Source organism: Pan troglodytes, chromosome 23, assembly GCF_028858775.2.
Source record: "Pan troglodytes isolate AG18354 chromosome 23, NHGRI_mPanTro3-v2.0_pri, whole genome shotgun sequence".
NCBI lineage: Eukaryota > Metazoa > Chordata > Mammalia > Primates > Hominidae > Pan > Pan troglodytes.
This window is the reverse complement of record NC_086016.1, coordinates 39,516,850-39,535,929: the sequence shown is the minus strand read 5'-3', so window position 1 is coordinate 39,535,929 and position 19,080 is coordinate 39,516,850. Positions and strand designations below refer to the sequence as shown.

General features: G+C 55.3%; 1 protein-coding gene across 3 annotated transcripts in view; it reads left to right on the top strand.

The window, feature by feature from the left end:
* Positions 1–3,152: 3,152 nt before the first annotated feature.
* Positions 3,153–19,080, top strand: part of CARD10 (caspase recruitment domain family member 10) — a 30,298-nt gene continuing 14,370 nt past the window's right edge. The window contains exons 1-9 of one of the 3 annotated variants that reach the window (XM_054675924.2): positions 3,153–3,257; positions 4,149–4,400; positions 5,258–5,395; positions 7,070–7,395; positions 13,040–13,249; positions 14,841–14,996; positions 15,382–15,693; positions 17,138–17,329; positions 18,753–18,887. In XM_054675924.2, the coding sequence (XP_054531899.1) occupies positions 3,218–3,257; positions 4,149–4,400; positions 5,258–5,395; positions 7,070–7,395; positions 13,040–13,249; positions 14,841–14,996; positions 15,382–15,693; positions 17,138–17,329; positions 18,753–18,887 (1,761 nt within the window). In that variant the 5' untranslated portion in view covers positions 3,153–3,217. Of the gene's footprint in view, positions 3,258–3,807; positions 4,024–4,148; positions 4,401–5,257; positions 5,396–7,069; positions 7,396–13,039; positions 13,250–14,840; positions 14,997–15,381; positions 15,694–17,137; positions 17,330–18,752; positions 18,888–19,080 lie in introns of those variants that run through there. The other 2 variants (XM_054675923.2, XM_016939123.4) reach the window with 2 other exon arrangements.

Below are 19,080 nucleotides of genomic sequence, written 5' to 3'. Positions count from 1 at the left end.
GCTTTCGATCCCTTCCCTGAAATTTCATTAACTGGAGATTAAAATTCATTTCACAGAGGAAGAGAAAATTAAACACCACATCTAGAGTCCAGACAAACTTTGTCCCAAATGAGTGTATCTTCTTCGGTCCCATTCAATTTCCAAAGAAAATCATCTGTAAGATAATGTCTGCCTCCCAGGCCCATTAATGCCTCGTAACAATCATTCACTCCTACAGCCCCGTCTCCCCTTCCCCAGCGAAGAAGCGGATATAAACGTCTGGACCTCAATGGATTACTGGGTAATCATTCTCCTATGATTCCCCTGTGCTAGGCATGTTAAATACATTTTTTATGCTTTTTTTCTTCTATTTATCTGCCTATTGTCAGTGCATTTCCGGCAAACCTCTAGAGGGAGAAGGAGAAGCTGTCCTTTGGCCCCTACGTAGCACAGAATGGCTTGGATGGGGTGTATGGAACTCCCTGCTGGAGGGTGCTCCAGAATCAAGGGAGGGGGAATTTGATCTGAGACCTGAAAAGCTAGAAGGAACCCTCCATACCAGGAGTGGAGGGACGAGCAGTCCCAGCAGAGGCAACAGGGTGGACAAGGGCCTTGACGTGGAAAAAGCTGACAGGTTCCAGGAACAGAATGAGGCTGGTGAGAGAGTGGGGCAGTGGGAAGTGGGAGGCGGGGGAGCCAGCAGGGTCTGGGGGCAGTTTGCATTTTATTCCAGTTTGGTGGAAACCATTAAAAGGTTTTAAGCCAGAGAAAAACCTGTTCTGTTTTTAAAACCATCATTCTTTCCAGCTTAGGCAACGTGGCAAGACCCCTCTCTACCAAGAGTAAAAAAAGTAGCCGGGCATGGTGGTGCATATGTGCAGCCCCAGCTATGTGGGAGGCTGAGGCAGAAGGATTGCTTGAGCCCAGGAGTTCAAGGCTGCAGTGAGCTATGATTGGGCCGCTGCACCCTAGGCTGGGTGACAGAGCCAGACCTTGTCTAAGAAAAACCTCCCAAACCAAACAAACATCATTAAGGCTGCAGAGTGGAGAACATGCCATAGCCCATAGCACTGTGGGTGGGAGTTTGTGGGGGTATGTGTGGCTTGGACCAGTGGGGCTACAGGCAGTAGGACGCAGACTGGTTTGAAACATGGAGGCATGCCTTTTAATGAGTTGGGAAGAGGACTGACATTCCTGTACCCACTTCACACATGGAGAGACTGCAACTCAGAGGCAGTCCCTGCACATGGGGGACTATTGTCCACTTTTCAGATGTAGAAGTTGAGAGGGGGAGGAATTTGTCCGAGTAGATGCAGCTAAGGCTGAATGTTGGTCTCCAGGGTACTCTCCGTTCCTGGACTGTCTGCCTTTGTAGGTGTGGCTGGGACTACTCACCGCCTGCCTTTTGCAGACAGGGAAATGGAGACTCAAAGAAGAACAATACTCATAGCAGTGAGCCCGTGATAGAACCCAGGGCCCCTGGTACAAAGTCTAGATTCTCGGTGTCCCTGCTGTAGTCCCTGCCCACCTTCCTGGCATAGCTATAGAGAGAAGATGAATGTAGCAGAACTCACAAGAGGACAATAATGAACATGGTACCTAATCACACGCTTGCACACTCGGTGCTATGGACGCCCGGGGACAGGGGAAAGATGAGGAGGCTCAGATGTTTGTGGGGAAGTGGGTACGCCCCTGTCTGCCTCCTGCCTGGCTTGATGCCCACAGTGGGTGGGTGTGTATGTGTGCATGTGTATGTGATGGTGCGTGTGCATGCCTGTATAATTGTACATGTGAATGTGGGAGTGTGGTACCCAAAGGAACTCTGTCGCTTCCCCTGGAATGCTGGGCACCAGGGGCACTCGGTGTACCCAGCTACCTGCCTGTTCAGACCCAGTGTGCCCTCACTTCTCTGTCCACTTATCTGCAGAGACCTCTTGGCTTCTGTGCCTTATCTTTAGGCCCTGCTTAGCTTCTCGATGAAAAAATAATTAACCATAGCCTCATTTTCCAAGGCGTCCATCCCGCTCTGCTGGCCAAGTTAAAAATATTCACGAGGAGTAGGGCTGCTGGTGGGAGGAGCTGCCGCTCTGCGTGGGAGGGCAACCAAGGCCACAGAGAGGGAAAGGACGTATTGAAAGGGAGGTCTGGTGTGTGCCTGGACTCGGGGCTTGGAGAGGACAGAGGCCAGGGGCTGGGCTCCGGCCTATTCCCATTGTGGCCTCGCTGTGTGAATTTGGGCAAGTTCCTTGCCCTCTCTGAGCTCTGCTTCCTCCTTTGTTAATTGAGGAATTTGCACTAGAATTCAGTTCTCCCAAAGCATTTCTTCTGCATGTGAACAGGTGACACCCAAAACAAAAACAAATGTACAACAAATGCAAGCCAAAAAAAGGCTGTGGTTAATTAAGTTTGGAAAAGGACACCAGGATATATAAAGTTAAATCTGTTTCTTTACTGCTGGGGCTTTTTTTTTTTTTTTTTTTTTGAGGGGGAGTCTCATTCTGTTGCCCGGGCTGCTGGAGTGCAGTGGCACGATATCACTGCAACCTCCGCCTCCTGGGTTCAAGCGATTCTCGTGCCTCAGCCTCCCGAGTAGCTGGGATTACAGACGCGCACTACCACGTCTGGCTAATTTTTATATTTTTAGTAGAGATGGGGTTTCGCCATATTGGTCAGGCTGGTCTCGAACTCCTGACCTCAGGTGATCCACTCGCCTCGGTCTCCCAAAGTGTCGGGATTCCAGGCATGAGCCACCGCCCCCGGCCTTAATTTAAGCAGGGCTTTTCAGAGTTTTTATTGATTGAAACCTTAATTCTTTGGATAAGTAATACATATGTCCACGGCATCTAATTCAGAAGTTGTGGAAGGCGATTAGGGAGCTCACACCTCTTTCCTGTACCGGTTGTGCCTCCTCTGTTCCTCCCTGGCAGCAGGTACCTGGCAGCTTCTTTTTTTTTTTTTTTGAGACGGAGTCTCGCTCTGTCGCCCAGGCTGGAGTGCAGTGGCGCGATCTCGGCTCACTGCAAGCTCCGCCTCCCGGGTTCACGCCATTCTCCTGCCTCAGCCTCCCGAGTAGCTGGGACTACAGGCGCCCGCTACCACGCCCGGCTAATTTTTTGTATTTTTAGTAGAGACGGGGTTTCACCGTATTAGCCAGGATGGTCTCGATCTCCTGACCTCGTGATCCGCCCGCCTCGGCCTCCCACCTGGCAGCTTCTAATGCATAGCGAGACTGTATCGCATGCACCAGCAGATACCGTGTAGACTCGGCCAGTATCATGGTAAGAGACCACCGGCCTCCCAGGCAGGAGCGGGAGTATGGATGGCTAGTCACAGCCCGCCCCCAGCATCTCTGGGACCAACACCTGGAGGAATACCCTCTGAGAATTGTGGGGTCCCTGGTCCTCAAGTGCCACGGGAGTTTGCGTAAGAGGGGAGTTGGCAGTGCTGCCTTGCAGGTTCAGACCCCCATCTTGCAGAAGGCCCCCATGACCTCTGCCCATTGCTGTCCCCCCCGGGGCTGTCCTGCGCTCCAGGGAAGCTCCCGCGCCTGCAGTGCATGTGGGGACCCGGGAAGGGCAAGCCCAGCTTGAGTGCCCGCGGGCTGCGCCGGGCGTGAGCGGCTAGCCCCGCACGGGCGGGCGCGCTGTGGGCGTGGGGAGGCGATGCGCGTGGCCCGGGGAAGGTGTGTCGCGGCGCGCGGGGGGTGTGAGCGCGCCTGCCCGCCCCCGCCCCGCCCAGAGGCCGGGCAGGTGTGGGCGGGCGGCCAGGACCCCGCCGAGCCGGGCTGGAGAGCCGGCGGGAAACAGGAAGCAGGGGGAGGCGCAGCCGGACGGCCGGGAGGGAGGGCGTGCGGACGGACGCGCGGGGTGGCCGGGGGCCGGACGCACGACCCGGGGCGGGCGGCAATGTGGGGAGGCCCGGGCAGCCCAGGAGGCTGCGGGGACGGGGGCGGAGCCGGGGGCGCCACGGGCACCGCCCCCCTGCGCCGGCGGAGCCGCCGCCCGAGCGCGGACCCGGGAGCCCGAGGCGGCTGTAGCGTGCGGGGTGAGTCGCGGGGAGCTCGGGGCGCGCCCCCGACGGCGGGTCTGCGGACGACGCCCCGGGGGTGCTTGGCCGCACATCTAGCCCTAGGGAGCCCTGGTCGACCCCCGTGCGCCTCTTGCCCGCAGACCCTGAGGACACGGCCATGCCGGGCCGGGCGGAGGCGGGGGAGGCCGAGGAGGAGGCCGGGGCCGGCTCGGGGTCCGAGGCGGAGGAGGACGCGCTGTGGGAGCGAATCGAGGGCGTCCGGCACCGGCTGGCTCGCGCCCTGAACCCGGCCAAGCTCACGCCGTATCTGCGCCAGTGCCGGGTCATCGACGAGCAGGACGAGGAGGAGGTGCTGAGCACCTACCGCTTCCCGTGCCGCGTCAACCGCACCGGTGAGCCGCGGGTCCCGAGTGGGCCACGACCTGGGCCGGCCGTGCCCTTGGGCGCAGGGCCCACAGCCGTGTAGCGCGAAGCTAGGGCTCTGCTGCCCTGGGGCTCGGTCTCCGCATCAGTAGAGTGGGCCGGCTGGGTATGCCCACCAGCCTGCCTCCTCCCCACCCACCACTGCGCCTTGGCGGTCCGCGTTGCCCACACCGGGGTCAGAGTTTTGTCTCTTGGGGTTCTCTCCCACTTCCTGGGTCCACATTAGAGCAGAAGGTTGGATGTGGCTGCCAGGGCCGGCTGGGCCTGGGACCTCCCGGTCACAGCCGGTGGACTTGGCACCTTTCCTGCGCTCTTTGATCTCCGAGTTCTGTCTGTCCCCTCCTCTGTGCACCATACACTCCTGGGGGAGTCCTTTTTCAAGTGTCAAGATCCGTCTCAGCTTTACGTGGGTCCCCACTCCCACAGGGTGTGCCTTTGAACCAGAACTCACAAAGGCATGATGGAATGGTCTTTAATGGTGGAATTTCAGGCATGGCCAATGGGAGAAGTATTTTCTTTGCTTCTGGGGATAGAGGGGGCTTCTCTGTGCCATTGAAAAGGCAGGCTGCATTTGCGGGCCAGCATCTGTGTCTGTGGGGGGTGTTGGGGAGCTCTGGGAGCCCAGGAGTCATGAGGGAATGTGCTCCCCTGGCTGTGGCAGAATGGCTCTCTTCTCTTCCCCGATGTGTTGGGACAGGCCCCTGTGTGTGTCACTGGCTCAAATATCTGGGGAACGTGGGCCTGGAGCATGGTGGGGGCAGAAGCAACCAGGCACCTGGGGAGGCCTTCCCCTAGACCCTGGGTACATCCCCCCACTACTCTCTAGGGCGCCTGATGGACATCTTGCGCTGCCGTGGCAAGAGGGGCTATGAGGCCTTCCTGGAAGCCCTGGAGTTCTACTACCCCGAACACTTCACGCTGCTCACGGGCCAGGAACCCGCCCAGCGCTGCTCCATGATCCTCGGTGAGTGGATCTGCGGTGGATGCTGGCACCTCGGACTCCAGTGCACAGGCTCCTTTCCCCATCCCTGTTAGGGAGGCGCTTCCACCATGCCTGTTGAACAGTAAGGGAAACTGAGGCATGGAGAGGCTGAAGGGGCTTGCCCAGGGCCCCACGGTAGGCTGAGGGTGGGGCTGGGTGCTAGTGCCGTTATTCCAAGTTCAGAGCCACATGCTTAAGATGGCTCTTTCTTCGTGATACTGTTTTCAGACATATGTCTGACATACACAGATGTATAGTTTTTTATGTAAAAAAATACAGAGGCTCCAGGTGACTTTGAATTTTTTTTTTTTTTTGAGACAGTGTCTTGCTCTGTCACCAGGCTGGAGTGCAGTGGCGTGATCTCGGCTCACTGCAACCTCCGCCTCCCAGGTTCAAGCGATTCTCCTGCCTCAGCCTCCCGAGTAGCTGGGATTACAGGCATGAGCCACCACGCCCTGCTAATTTTTGTATTTTTATTTTTAATAGAGATGGGGTTTCATCATGTTGGCCAGATGGTCTTGATTTCCTGACCTTGTGATCCGCCTGCCTCGGCCTCCCAGAGTGCTGGGATTACAGGCGTGAGCCACTGCGCCTAGCTGAATTTTTTTATATAAAAAACACAAACACATACACACACGCACACACGCCTACGTGTGTATTTTGCTTTTTCTTAGAACAACTGATTTTAGTGATTCTTTCACCTCTGTTACATACACTTGTTTTAAGTGACTGCATACTGTTCATTAGTGAAGTTAGGACATAATTCATTTAACCCATTTCCAGTTGATGGATACCTAGGTTTCCAGTTTTGTATTATTACAACGATGCGGGAACATCCTTGTATGTGCGTCTTTGTGCAAATGTGTCTCAGGCGAAGAGGTTCTGAGAAGAATTTCTCAAAGAGTCTGTGTATTTTAACTGTTAAATCAACATACCTCCTACCAGGAATGTGTAAGGGCCCATTTGAATCCTGGGGATCATGTTTAAACGTTTTTACCATTCTGATATGTAAAAAATAATGTTATTGTTTTAAGTTTATATTTCATTGAGTGATACAGTTCACAGGTTACTAGTTATTAAACCTTGGGTAAATAACTGCTCTGTGCTTCAGTTTTTCTGTCTTTAAGATGGGTACAATAATAGTACCTACCTTATAGTGTTGTCATAAAGATTAAGATATATCTAGCACAAAGAATGAAGTTAACAAATATTAGTAGCTACTGTAATTATTGTTGATAGGTTGGTGCATATTTTCCTGTATTTATTAACTATTTTTATTTTGGGACTTGCCTATTGATAGTTTTTGTCCATATTTTTATTTTGTTGTTGATCTTATTGATTTGTAGGAGCTCTTTATATATTATGGCACTGAGTTCTTGTTATATTTTCTCCCACTCTGTTGCTTATTAACTTTGTTACATCTTTCATTTTTCAAAGGTTTAAACATTTTTATATGGATTTGTCCATCTTTTTTCTCTTATAACTCTTGGATTTTGTGTGTTGTTTAGGAAGACCTCCCCTGCTCCCAAATTCTACAAATATATTCCAGAATTTCCCTCTAGTGTTTTTATGGCTTGAGTTTTTTGACACAGTATGTTATCTCCTGGATTTTACTTGCCTGAGCTCCCTATTCTGTCCCCTGTTCTGTCCTGGCAGATGAGGAGGGGCCTGAGGGCCTGACCCAATTCTTGATGACAGAGGTGCGACGGCTGCGGGAAGCTCGCAAGAGCCAGCTGCAGCGGGAGCAGCAACTGCAGGCCCGGGGCCGGGTGCTCGAGGAGGAGCGGGCAGGGCTGGAGCAGCGGCTGCGGGACCAGCAGCAGGCTCAGGAGCGCTGTCAACGGCTGCGGGAGGACTGGGAGGCGGGCAGCCTGGAGCTGCTGCGGCTCAAGGATGAGAACTACATGATCGCCATGCGCCTGGCACAGCTCAGTGAGGAGAAGAACTCGGCTGTACTTCGCAGCCGTGACCTGCAGCTGGCGGTAGGCCCTGGGGAGATGGGTTGGGGAGGCAAGGGAAGGGGCAGCTTTTGCAATGTAGTAGCCAGCCAGCCTGTGTCCCAGAGCCACCATTGCTGGCTCTTTGACATGGATAAGTCCTTTTAGTGCTCGGTGTACCTACTTCATTGGGTTATGACTGGTTCTCAATGGGGGGTGATTCTGACCCCCTAGAAACATCTGGCCATGTCTGGGAAATATTTCTGGTTGTCACAATTAGTGGGGATTTATTGGCATCTGGTGTGTAGAGGCCAGGGATGCTGTCAAATGCCCTGCAGAGCACAGGACAGTCCCCAACAAAGAATTACCTAGCCTAAAACATCGGTAGGGCCGGGGTCGAGAAACGTTGGGTTATGAGGATTTGGTAAGTTTTTTTTTTTTTTTTTTGAGATGGAGTCTCACCCTTGTTGCCCAGGCCGGAGTGCAGTGGTGTGATCTCGGCTCCTTGCAGCCTCTGCCTCCCGGGTTCCAGCGATTCTCCTGCCTCAGCTTCCCGGGTAGCTGGGATTACAGGCTCGCGCCACCACACCCAGCTAATTTTTGTATTTTTAGTAGAGATGGGGTTTCACCATGTTGACCTGGCTGGTCTCGAACTCCTGACCTCAGGTGATCTGCCTGCCTCGGCCTCCCAAAGTGCTGGGATTACAGGCATGAGCCACCGTACCTGGCCCGGTGAGTTTAAGACACAGTTTCAAACATGTACAGTCCCTAGCACACTGCTCACAACTTGTGTCATCAGTAGCCATTGTTGATATTATTATCAAGAGCCACATAGGTTAAACATCATGTCTTCTAATCCTCACCAAAGCACCATACGCCAAGCCCTCATTTGCAAATACAGACTCTGAGACTCAGATTAGTGAAAGGACTTGCTCAAGGTCACAGAGCCAGGAAGCGGCACAGCCTGGATTTGAACCGGGTCCGGCTGGCTCCAGTGCCAGCCCCCTTCCCACGCTGCTGTTCCACCTACTCCCTGTGTGGGGAAGTCTCACCTGACTCCCTCCAGCAGCAAGTGAGGCTGTGCCTCCTACTGCATCTCACTTTCTTGGTTTCTGACTGGGACTCAGCAGGGGGATAATACCAGTATTTGACTGCCACAGGGCGTTGTTCCAAGGATTTAATGAGCTGATCCACGTCAAGGGCTTAGCAGTGCCAGCCGCACGGCACGCAGGAGGCTCTCTCCAGCCATGTTGCTCGAGGCTGCACAGTGGGTTCTGACCGTGGAGTTTGAAGCCTCCCTACCCCAGGAGCCTTGGGCCGTGGCTACAGCATTGCAGGTGGCTGTGAGGCTGTAGATGTGGGTGCACTGGTGTGCCAGTCCTCGGTTTGTGCACGCCAGGTGGGTCGATATCTTGGGGAGGTGAGCCCTGATGGGGGTGTTGAGGCCACCAGTTGAAGGGTCCAGGCTGCTGGTCCTGCTTGAGGATGTAGGTGGCTGGTTTGAGGTTGTGAGATGACCTTGAGGCTATCGTTCGAGGGCCTGGTTGGTGTGTGGCAGGAGACGGAGGCTTTCTGAGGAGTGATGGGCAGGGACAGGGACATGTCCCAGGCCTGCTCTACTGCGAAAAACCATGTGGCATGGGGAAGGCTTTCCTTTCTGTGCCTCAGTTTCCTCATCCTCATCACAGATAAGGATGATGTAACAATTATAAAATGGCCTTGTGCTTTATAGATACCATCCTCAGTGCTTGCCATGCACAGACCCCTTTAATTTTCCAGCCACCCTACGCTGGGGTGGACAACACTATCTTCCCCATTTCTAGAGGAGGAAACTGAGGCACAGAGAAGTTGGTTAGAGCACTTTCCCAATGTCCTGGGATTGAAGGAATTTTTTTTTTTTTTTTTTTTGAGATGGAGTCTTGCTTTGTTATCCAGGCTTGAGTGCAGTGGTGAGATCTTTGCTCACTGCAACCTCTGCCTCCCAGGTTCAAGCGATTCTCCTGCCTCAGCCTCCTGAGTAGCTGGGATTACAGGTGTGTGCCACCATGCCTGGCTAATTTTTTTTTTGTATTTTTAGTAGAGATGGGGTTTCACCATGTTAGCCAGGCTGGTGTCAAACTCCTGACCTCAGGTGATCTGCCTGCCTCAGCCTTCCAAAGTGCTGGATTACAGGCATGAGCCACTGTGTTCAGCCGGATTGAAGGATTTCTGAGTTGGCTCTCAGCACTGCTGAGGGGCGGTGGCTGGCAGGTAGGAGTGCTCCCCTTTCTTTACCCAGAGGGCTTCCCCTTTTTTCTGAAACAGACATGGGGCTTGCTGTAGGGTTTTCTCAGAAGAAATAATTTGCTGCTTAGAGAGGACGGCGTGAGGGCTGCAGGCTGGGGGTACTGGGAGGGGCTGCAGCCCTCACGGCTTGTCCCACCTTTGGGTTGGGTGTGATGGGATTGGGAGATGTCCTGCGTGTGTGGCCATCTGGGGGCTGCTGGGACAGGGGAGGGGGATGGAAAAGAGATGGTCGGAGGTGCCTCTGTAGTCTGCAGGTCATCTGCCTCTAGGCAGAGTGGCTGCTTTTTCCTATTTTAGGGACCTAAGAAGTGAAATTGGCCAGGCGCAGTGGCTCATGCCTGTAATCCCAGCACTTTGGGAGGCTGAGGCGGGTGGATCATGAGGTCAGGAGATTGAGACCATCCCGGCTAACGTGGTGAAACCCCGTCTGTACTAAAAATACAAAAAATTAGCCGGGCGTGGTGGCGGGCACCTGTGGTCTCAGGGACTCGGGAGGCTGAGGCAGGAGAATTGCTTGAACCCGGGAGGTGGAGGTTGCAGCGAGCCAAGATTGAGCCACTGCACTCCAGCTTGGGCGACACAGCGAGACTCTGTCTCAAAAAACAACAACAACAAAAAAGAAGTGAAATTAAACTTAGCTACTATAAATTGACCTTAATTTATAATTTATGTTTGGAGCTTTTCTGCTCCAAAGTTAACAAAGGTGTTGCAGATGGATCTGAACAGAGCACCTGATCGTGCCTGGCTTGGCAGCTTGCGTCCCCACCTCCCATAGGCAGGTGTGTGGCGGCTGGGATTTAATACCCTGTTTTATAAGGTGCAAATTTAATGAGCTGTTATTTCTAAGCAACATAAACTGAAGGAATGAACGCTATAATTTTGTGCTCAGTGAGTTTGTACGCCGGGATTAAATGCATCCGTATTTCCTGTTGCTCGTCGGAGACTCCCAGGTGTCCTGTCCTCTGAGCTCATCAGGGAAGCCGGCCGGCCAGGGGTCAGGCAGGAGGCCCTGGTGTGTGGCTGCGGTTTGCCGAGAGGGTGTGACCACAGTTGTGCTTGTAACGAGCTGTCTTTCTCTGGCTGTTCACAAAGCATGTTTTGTGAGTGGAAAGGAATGCGGGAGTCATGAATTTCTTTCTGAGTCTCTTGCGGAGGAGGAGGAGTGGACTGTTAATTTGTAGAATTGCCTGACCCAGCCTCCAGACCCGTGTGTGTGTGTGTGTATGTGTGTATGTGTGTGTGTGTGTGTGTGGGGGTGCCATTCTAACCTCTCAAGGCTGGGGGACTAGCAAGTCACTTTCCAAGAGAGGCCAGGGGACTCCTAGGGCACCAAATATTGCATGCCTGACTGTAGCACCAGAAGTCATTGTGACCTTTTCCCAACAATGACTTCATTTTATGGCCTGCCACCTGCTGCCACTCTTGTCACTGTCTGGCCACCTCAGACCCCACATGCGTCACGCTTGGCTGAGTGCACTCATAGTCCAGCAAACTGGCCATGCACGTCTGCTCCCAGCTTGGTGGTCACCCCACAGCTGCCCACCCCCCATACCAGGCCAACTTCTGGCTGCACACTCCGAACTGGTGATTGGTTAGGGGCACGGGATTTTATTTGAAGCTGTGAAGATAGCCACGGTCACACTGTGGCAGCTCTGTAGCCCTTCACAGTTTAGAGGCCTCTGCCCACTTGCTGTCTTGTTTGATTCTTGCAACACCTTTGGGAGGCAAATGATGGGGCCAGGAGATTGACTGGGCCCATTTTACTGATGAGGAAACTGAGGCCCAGAGGAGGTAAGTGACTTGCTCAGGATGACAGAGCCTAGAAGCAGCAAAATTGAAACCTGAATCCTGGACGTGGAGCTCTTGAGGGAGATGAACCAACAGCCACATCTTCTGGAGTGGAGGCTCTGTTAGGAATTCCTTTCAGGGTGGACCAGACCAAGTCTGAGTCTCTGAGAGTGTGTTGAGGTGAGATGTTGGCTTGTTGCGGGGAGCATCTGGTTCCCGGACTGGATGAGGCCCTCAACTCTCAAAACCATTGCCCTCTCCTCTCCCCTCACACCCCCCGTACAGATGAGATGATTGAGGCACAGAGAGGGGCCATGACTTGCCCAGGGTCACACTGAGCTAGAGACGGAGCTGGGGTCTGACCCTGTTTGTTTTTTTTTCTCCTTCTTTCTTTCTTCTTCCTTCTTTCCTCCTCGTACTCTGCCCTCCTCCCGCCTGCTCCTTCTCCTCCTCCTTCTTCTCCTTCTACCTCTTCCCCCTCCCTCCTCCTTCCCGTCCCTCCTCCTCCTCCCTCCTCCTCCCTCTCCTCCTCCTCACCTCCTTCTCCTCCTCCTCCTCCTTCTCCTTCTACCTCTTCCCCCTCCCTCCTCCTCCCCCTCCTCCTCTTCACCTCCTTCTCCTCCCCCTCCCTCCTCCTCCTCCCTCCTCCTCTCTTTTTCTTCTTCTTCTTTTTTTTTTTTTTTGAGACAGGGTCTTGCTCTGTTGCCCAGGCTGGAGCGCAGTGGCACGATTATGGTTCACTGCAGCCTCAACCTCCCAAAGCTCAAGTGATTCTCCCGCTTCAGCCTCCTGAGTAGCTGGGATAATAGGCGCGCACCACCACACCCAACTAATGTTTTAAATTTTTTTTGTCGAGACGAGGTCTCACTGTGTTAACTAGGCTAGTCTCCATCCGCCCGCCTTGGCCTTCTAAAGTGTTAGGCCTGGTTTCCCTTATTCTTTTTTTTTTTTTTTTGAGACAGAGTCTTGCTCTGTTGCCCAGGCTGGAGTGTAGTGGCGCAATCTTGGCTCACTGTAACCTCCATCTCCTGGGTTCAAATGATTCTCGTGCCTCAACCTCCCTAGTAGCTGGGACTACAGGCATGTGCCACCACGCCCAGCTCATTTTTGTATTTTTAGTAGAGACGGGGTTTCACCATGTTGGTCAGGCTGGTCTCAAACTCCTGACCTCAGGTGATCCGCTGAGGGCCCGCCTCAGCCTCCCAAAGTGCTGGAATTACAGGCGTGAGCCACTGTGCCTGGCCCCACTTCTTCTTGACGCGGCCCTCCTCCTTTTCTGCCATGAGAATACTGGGCTAAATTGACGGGAGTCAGTGTCAGAAGTGCGGGACAGACAGCGTGTCGTGATGCAGCACGTCCGCCCACAAGTTCTTAGAGTGGATTCCCCTGGGAGGGTGTCCTTGGCCTTGCTACCCACTGCTCCTTCCTCAGCCCTGTTTGTTTTATATCTGTCCAGCCTGTCCTGTTTTCATAGACAAGCCTGGGGAGGACTCCTGCTTCGGCTTCTGTGGGAATCTGGGAGGCACCCAGGAGTGAGGGAGCAGGTCTTCCCACCCCTGTAACCCGTGGCTCCCAGTGTGTCTCCCTCTGGGCTGACCCATGTCTTGGGCTCCAGGTGGATCAGCTCAAGCTCAAGGTGAGTCGGCTGGAGGAAGAGTGTGCACTGCTTCGAAGGGCTAGGGGCCCGCCCCCTGGGGCAGAGGAGAAGGAGAAGGAGAAGGAGAAGGAGAAGGAGCCAGACAATGTGGACCTTGTCTCCGAGCTGCGTGCTGAGAACCAGCGGCTGACAGCGTCGCTGCGGGAGTTGCAGGAGGGCCTGCAGCAGGTACCAGGGCCAGGGCTTGTGGGCACAGGCTGGGGTGTGGTCAGGAGGGCCTGCAGCAGGTACTGGGGCTTGTGGGCACAGGCTGCGGGGTGGGGGATCAGGAAGGCCTGCAGCAGGTAGCAGGGCCAGGGCTTCTGGGCACAGGCTGGGTAGCGGGGGTCAGGAGGGCCTGCAGCAGGTACCAGGGCCGGGGCTTATGGGCACAGGCTGGGGGGGTCAGGAGGGCCTGCAGCAGGTACCAGGGCTGGGGCCCATGGGCACGGGGGTGGGGGGTGGTCAGGAGGGCCTGCGGTAGGTACCAGGGCTGGGGCTTGTGGGCACAGGCTGGCAGGAGGTCAGGAGGGCCTGCAGCAGGTACCAGGGCCAGGGCTCGTGGGCACAGGCTGGGGGAGGTCAGGAGGGCCTGCAGCAGGTACCAGGGCTGGGGCCCATGGGCATGGGGGTCGGGGGAGGTCAGAAGGACCTGCAGCAGGTACCAGGGCTGGGCCTCGTGGCCATGGGGGTTGAGGGGGGGTCAGGAGGGCCTGCAGCAGGTACCAGGGCTGGGGCTCATCTCATGGGCATGGGGGTTGAGGGGGGGTCAGGAGGGCCTGCAGCAGGTACCAGGGCCAGGGTTCATGGGCACAGGCTGGGGGGAGGTCAGGAGGGTCTGCAGCAGGTACTAGGGCCAGGGCTCGTGGACATGGAGTGGGGGTGGGGGTCAGACCCGGAAAACAGGCCCTCTTGCTGTTTGCTTATCCTCCCAAGGCCTGGGAAGCTGAGGATTTCAGAACCAGGGATCTGAGATCTGGATGGAGTCCCGGTAGCCTCTTGCCTGAAGCTCTGAGCTGAGGGCCCTTAGCACGTGGCTGTCCCTGGTTGTCTGGTCTAGGGTGTGTGAGCAGCCTCCAGAAGGTCCCCAAACTCCCTAAAACTGCCCCCCTGATTTTGAGTGTGAGCATTTTTCTGGGGAAAGGGCCCCAGCTTTAATTTGATTTGTAGAGGGTGTGGCCTGGTGGCCCTAGGGCTTGCTTAGTGTCCTGCGGCAGGTCAGTGGCAGGTCAGCAGCTGCATGGGCCTGCCTCCTGGCCATTGTTCCACACAGGAAGTGGGGGATGGGAGCCAGTGCGTTTCATGGGGTTGGGGCACTTGGCTGGGGTGTGGGTCTGGGGGCAAGATCTTGGGCCCAGGGTCTACCTGTATGGGCCAGGCTCAGCCCCTTGAAGACCCCTAGTCATGGGGGTGGGAGTAGGCCTTGGGAATGGCCTCCGTCTGCTGCCCTGGATGGTGGGTGAGGGCCAGAGCACGAGTGTGTGCCTGGTGCTTGTTTAGGAATAATCCTGGCTGAACTTGTCCAGTCACACCCTCATCCACTTAGCTTATTAGCTTACTTGTACCCCAGATACTCCCTGGAGGGTGGGTAGGGCTTGTGGGGCCACACCCACTCTGCCGATGGGGAGACAGAGATCCAGAGAGGGTCGAGGCCCCGGGCCAGCATGGCAGAGCTGGTCAGGTGGGTTTGGAGGGCTGAGAGCTGCGTGTCCCCTTCCTTCCCACACCCAGGGTGGGCCCCTAGCCAGACCCTGAGGTGGCCCTGCCCTGTGATCCCCAGGAGGCGAGCCGGCCGGGGGCCCCGGGCTCCGAGCGCATCCTGCTGGACATCCTAGAGCATGACTGGCGGGAGGCGCAGGACAGCAGGCAGGAGCTGTGCCAGAAGCTGCACGCCGTGCAGGGGGAGCTGCAGTGGGCCGAGGAGCTGCGCGACCAGGTGGGGCCCTGCCCGTGCCCTGCCCCTTGTGCGGGAGGGTGTCAGGCAGGGCCAGTGTGCTCACGCCTTCCCTGAGCATCTGCTTGATGCAGGCGCCGCGCTGAGAACTGCATTCATTCGTTCTCAGATGTTGACGGAGGCACCCTTCTAGGTGCTTGAGACGCCGCAGTGAGCAAAACAAAGGTGCCTTTTCCTTGAGGGGGAACTCCAGCAGGGGGACCGGCAGTATGTGAGATACACAGTCCCACGTCAGCTATTTCATGTAGTCAAAGGCGATGAGCGCCGTGGGAGATGCAGAGCTGGGGAAGGGGCCGGTTGCAGTTTGAGTGGGGAGGCCAAGGGTGGCCGGATGGGTGAAATGATGATCATTCTTCTCGTTTTACAGATTAGGCAGTTGAGGGCCTGTGAGGTAAAGTCAGTGGCTCAGACCACTCCACTGGGCAGGAGGGGACTTGTTATTGGGTCTCAGACTGTTGGTGAGCGTCTCTCACTGGCCCTCCTGGGCACCTGCTGGTTAGCTTTCTCGTGGTCCCCAGCCCTGTGGTCTGACCCCGCCCCGTGCCACCCTCAGTACCTGCAGGAGATGGAAGACCTGCGGCTCAAGCACCGCACGCTGCAGAAGGACTGTGACCTGTACAAGCACCGCATGGCCACTGTCCTGGCCCAACTGGAGGAGATTGAGAAGGAGCGAGACCAGGTGAGCCCAGCCTGCGTGTACGAGGCCCTGGGCCAGTTGCTGCTTCCCATATGGGAGGAGACAAGGACCAATGGAGGGGACTAGAATGGTAGAAAGAGACGTTAGCCGCTCCCTGTTGGGTTAGGACGGGGCACAAAGGCTGGGGGAACCAGACAGGGGACCTGGAGCCCTTGAGGTACCAACCTTACACCCTGGACCCACTGGCCTCATCTGAGCTCCTGTGGCAGTTACAGAAGCTGGTCCTGGTGTCTTCATTTCTGAATCCCTTGTTCTCTCCATCTCAAAGACAAGGCCAGCACAGAGGGGGTGCTTACAAATAGAAGCCGATGAAGAAATTCTCAAAAGTTTTGGCTTTCAGTCCCTGGGCACTATGACCCTTGTCTCCTGCCAAGGTTGTGGGGTGGGCTGAGGACCTCCGGCCAGTGCCACCAGGCCCCCGAGCCTCCTTGTGTGAGGTTCCATGTGCAGCGGGGAAGGGCAGGAGGTTTTTGTCCTTAACCAGGTGTGAATCCCACTAGAGGAGTTGAAGTCTATATATTATTGTTATTATTACTTTTTGAGACTGAGTCTAGCTCTGTTGCCCAGGTTGGAGTGCAGTGGTGCAATCTCAGCTCACTGAGGCCTCCCAGATTCAAGTGATTCTCCTGCCTCAGCCTCCCAAGTAGCTGGTATTACAGGCATGCCACCATTCCTGGCTAATTTTTGTATCTTTAGCAGAGACAGGGTTTCACCATATTGACCAGGCTGGTCTTGAACTCCTGGGCTCAACTGATCCACCTGCCTCAGCCTCCCAAAGTGCTGGGATCAAAGGCATGAGCTCCCATGCCCAGCCGAGTCTGCATATTAGAAATGCCCTCAGAATCCCCTGGCAAGCTTGAAAGTGCAAATTTGGGGCTTCATTCTCTGGACGTTCTGATTCAGGTGGTCTGGGGTGGGCCCCAGGAATCTGCATTTTATGGGGCTGCCCCCGGCTCTCTCTGAGGCATGGGTGACAGGTCTGGACCATGGGCCCAGCTTTGGAGCCCCTGGTCTTCACTGTGGATGCAGTGGGCTGGGTTTGACTCCTGGCTTCTCCACTGACTGGGATGCTGGGAGTGAAGCCCCTGGCACACAGCAGGTCTCGTGGAAAAGTTTTCAGTTCTTGGTGAAATGGTGAGAGCCTGGATTCTGCAGATGGACTGCCCGATTTGAATCCCAGCTCTGTCGCTCCTGGCTTGGTTTCCCCAGTCTGCAGAATGAGAATAATGATATTAATAGTATCTAACTTAGCCAGTTAGTGTGAAGATATTTAAATGAGCTGATAATTTAGCTCAGGGCCCGGCACACAGTGCTCAGTAAGTGATAGCTGCCGTTCTCCTTACTGTCCCCATTCTCCAAGTCATAGGCCAGGAAAGCTGGGCCAAGGTGGCTCCTTCAGCTGCTGCCTCCCCTCCCCCAACCCTAGGCCATCCAGAGCCGTGACCGGATCCAGTTGCAGTACTCACAGAGCCTCATCGAGAAGGACCAGTACCGCAAGCAGGTGCGGGGCCTGGAGGCGGAGCGGGATGAGCTGCTGACAACGCTCACCAGCCTGGAGGGCACCAAGGCTCTGCTGGAGGTGCAGCTGCAGCGGGCCCAGGGTGGCACCTGCCTCAAGGTGAGTGGGTCAAGATTGTGGGGGTCCTGGCAGGAAGGCTGGGGTCCTGGCAGGAGCTCTTGGCCAGGGCTGGGAACGTGCCGGCCCTGGTGGGAGACCTCAGCCAGGGGAGGAAGCCTGGGGGAAGTGGGAAGAGTCCTCAGTTAGGGGCGGGAACTTGAACCCAGGCTGGGCTGGGTGTGGGCTGGTGAGCAGGCGGGGGGGCATGTTGGTCTCTGAGTTTCTGGGGTTGCTTCTGGGACACTAAGAATAGTTTGGAGCTGGTCTTTGCATTTAACTGGGGAAGGCTGGCTGCCTGAGTGCCTGTGTGCATGTTAGAATGCAAAACCTGGGCCTCAGAGACCAGCTAGTCAGGACTAACATGGGCCTAAGCATCCCTCAGAGACCAGCTGGTCTAATCCTCTCATCACACAGGGCCCAGAGAGGGTCAGGGGCTTGCCCAAGGCCACACAGCCAGCTAGCACTGGAGCTGGAGTTCCAGACCCACTGTAAATTGGATCGTGGTCCTCAGGCTGCTGCCGGGAGCTCTGCTTTTTCCTTTTTTTTTTTTTTTGAGACAGAATCTTGCTGTATCACCCAGGCTGGATCCCAGGTTCAAGTTATTCTCGTGCCTTAGCCTCCCTAGTAGCTGGGATTACAGGTGCCTGCCACCATACCCAGCTAAGTTTTTTTTTGTATTTTCAGTAGGGATGGGGGTTTCACCATGTTGGCCAGGCTGGTTTCAAACTCCTGACCTCAAGGGATCCTCCTGCCTCAGCCTCCCAAAGTGCTGGGATTAGAGGTGCGAACGCCCAGCCTGCGTTTTCTTATTTTGAGTTTCCTGACAGTGAGCTCCGCAGGCCTGGTGTTTGAAGCACTGGGGCCTGGAGGAATATAGGAAAAGTCAGCATTAATCCAAGACTTTTTTTTTTTTTTTAACCCCCAGTGGCTTTTTTGCTGTTTGGTAAAGACAGAGTCCCTTTTCATGGCCAAGAGGCCCTGCGGGTGGGGTTCCTCTTGTCCTCTCGCCTGGTTCTGTGGGTTCCAGTCTTTCAACTGGAATGCATCACAGTCCTGCCTCAGGGCCTTTGCACATGCTGTTGATCTGCCTGGACCATCCCAGCTTGACCTACTTAGCGCCTCTATACCCTTGAGTTCTCAGTTCAAACCACAGTTTCTTTGGAGAGTACTTGGACTCCCAGGCTGGGTGGGGTCTTTGTGTGTTTTCCATGCCCCGGGCACCTTCCTTCTGCTATTGTCTCAGCTTGGGGCTATTGTGTTCACATGTCTGCTGGGTTTACAGTTTATCTCCCCCTCTAGGCTGTGAGCTCCCTGAGGACAGGGATCTGTCCCTGTGCTGGCACATGGCAGGTGCTCAGTAAAAGACTGTGACTGGCGCGGGCCTAGCACTGCTCACCTCCTTCCTCTCCTCTCCCTCTTCCAGGCCTGTGCCTCCTCCCATTCCCTGTGCTCCAACCTCAGCAGCACTTGGAGCCTGAGCGAGTTCCCCTCCCCTCTGGGAGGCCCAGAAGCAACTGGGGAGGCAGCTCTCATGGGGGGACCTGAGCCTCACAACTCGGTAAGACAACTGCCCCATCCCAAATAAGGGGGGACACTGCTATAGCATTATTACTAATGTGGAGAGTGCTTTCTGAAGGATCCATTTCACAGGTGAGGACACTGAGGTGCAGGGAGGCCAAGTACTTTACTGAAGCTCACCCAGAACCATTTCCTTGCCAGGCATAGGTGCCAGGAGGCCTGGGGAGCCACCC